The sequence below is a fragment of the Haliaeetus leucocephalus genome, unplaced genomic scaffold (assembly GCF_000737465.1).
Source record: "Haliaeetus leucocephalus isolate CR32 unplaced genomic scaffold, Haliaeetus_leucocephalus-4.0 Scaffold555, whole genome shotgun sequence".
Classification (NCBI taxonomy): domain Eukaryota; kingdom Metazoa; phylum Chordata; class Aves; order Accipitriformes; family Accipitridae; genus Haliaeetus; species Haliaeetus leucocephalus.
The window spans coordinates 16,027,527-16,028,505 of NW_010972991.1; the positions used below are offsets into that span (position 1 = coordinate 16,027,527).

General features: G+C 49.9%; 1 protein-coding gene across 1 annotated transcript in view; it reads left to right on the forward strand.

Annotated features, from left to right (window-relative positions):
* The first annotated feature begins 538 nt into the window (after nt 1-538).
* LRP12 (low density lipoprotein receptor-related protein 12) overlaps nt 539-979 on the forward strand; it is a 53,207-nt gene continuing 52,766 nt past the window's right edge. Inside the window, exon 1 of the mRNA XM_010577130.1 lies at nt 539-845. Coding sequence (XP_010575432.1) covers nt 539-845 — 307 coding nt within the window. The remainder of the gene's footprint in view (nt 846-979) is intronic.

A 979-nucleotide genomic window follows, 5' to 3' on the forward strand; every position in this document is an offset into this window, starting at 1 on the left:
GGAAAAATTTCTTCACTGAAAGGATTGTCAAGCACTGGAACAGGCTGCCCAGGGAAGTGGTTGAGTCGCCATCCCTGGAGGTATTTAAAAGTCGTGTAGACGTGGCACTTAGGGACATGATTTAGTGGCGGACTTGGCAGTGCTAGGTTTACAGTTGGACTCGATGATTTTAAGGGTCTTTTCCAACCTAAATGATTCTACGAAAAGAGAGAGGAATGAGGAGAAATAGGGTAGAGCACTCCCCATAGCAATCACCATTTGTGGAGCAAGAACTTTGGTCTGATCCAACATGTCTGTTCTCCTGGTGTAGACACAAAGCCCTACCAACGTAAATTAACTTTTGTTTTCTCAGGAATGGTAGTATTTTGTTTTTCCAAGTCAATCAGTTGATCTAGTACAAAAGAGGCGATACACTTCTCCCAGTCTGCAACAGGCGCTGCAAAATTCAAGATAAATACAGATGTTGCACTCTGAATCCCACTTGCTTTTGACACCCAGTTAAACAATTGAGAGCAATAGATAATTGTGCAACAGGAAAATGGTGTCATTAAAGGGTGAAAGACGGGCAAGCGTAATTGAACAGGAAGCGTCAGAAGGAATTTCTACGCGGTCCATAATTTTGGATGCCATGCATCCACAGCAGTTACGCTTTTTGCTCCCGCGGCAGTTTTTCGGTCTCACTGGTGAAATGCAGATTTGGAGGTCAGAAACACAGGGGCCGCCAGCTTTATGGATTGGGTTTGATTTCGCACACAGAGCTTTCTTCAGGGCAGAGCGCCAGGGCACCCAAACACCCGTTCGGTTATTTTGCCGGGAATCCAGGCTGCTCCCCCGCCGTGCTGACGGTAAGATTCACCCTCCCTCCCCGCTCTGAACCCTTCTCCTCAGAGGACACCCGCTCGGGTCAGCGACACGGCGGCGCGGGCGGACAGGCCGGGCTCGGCCTCGGCCTCAGCCTCGGCCTCGGCGGGTGGCGGCT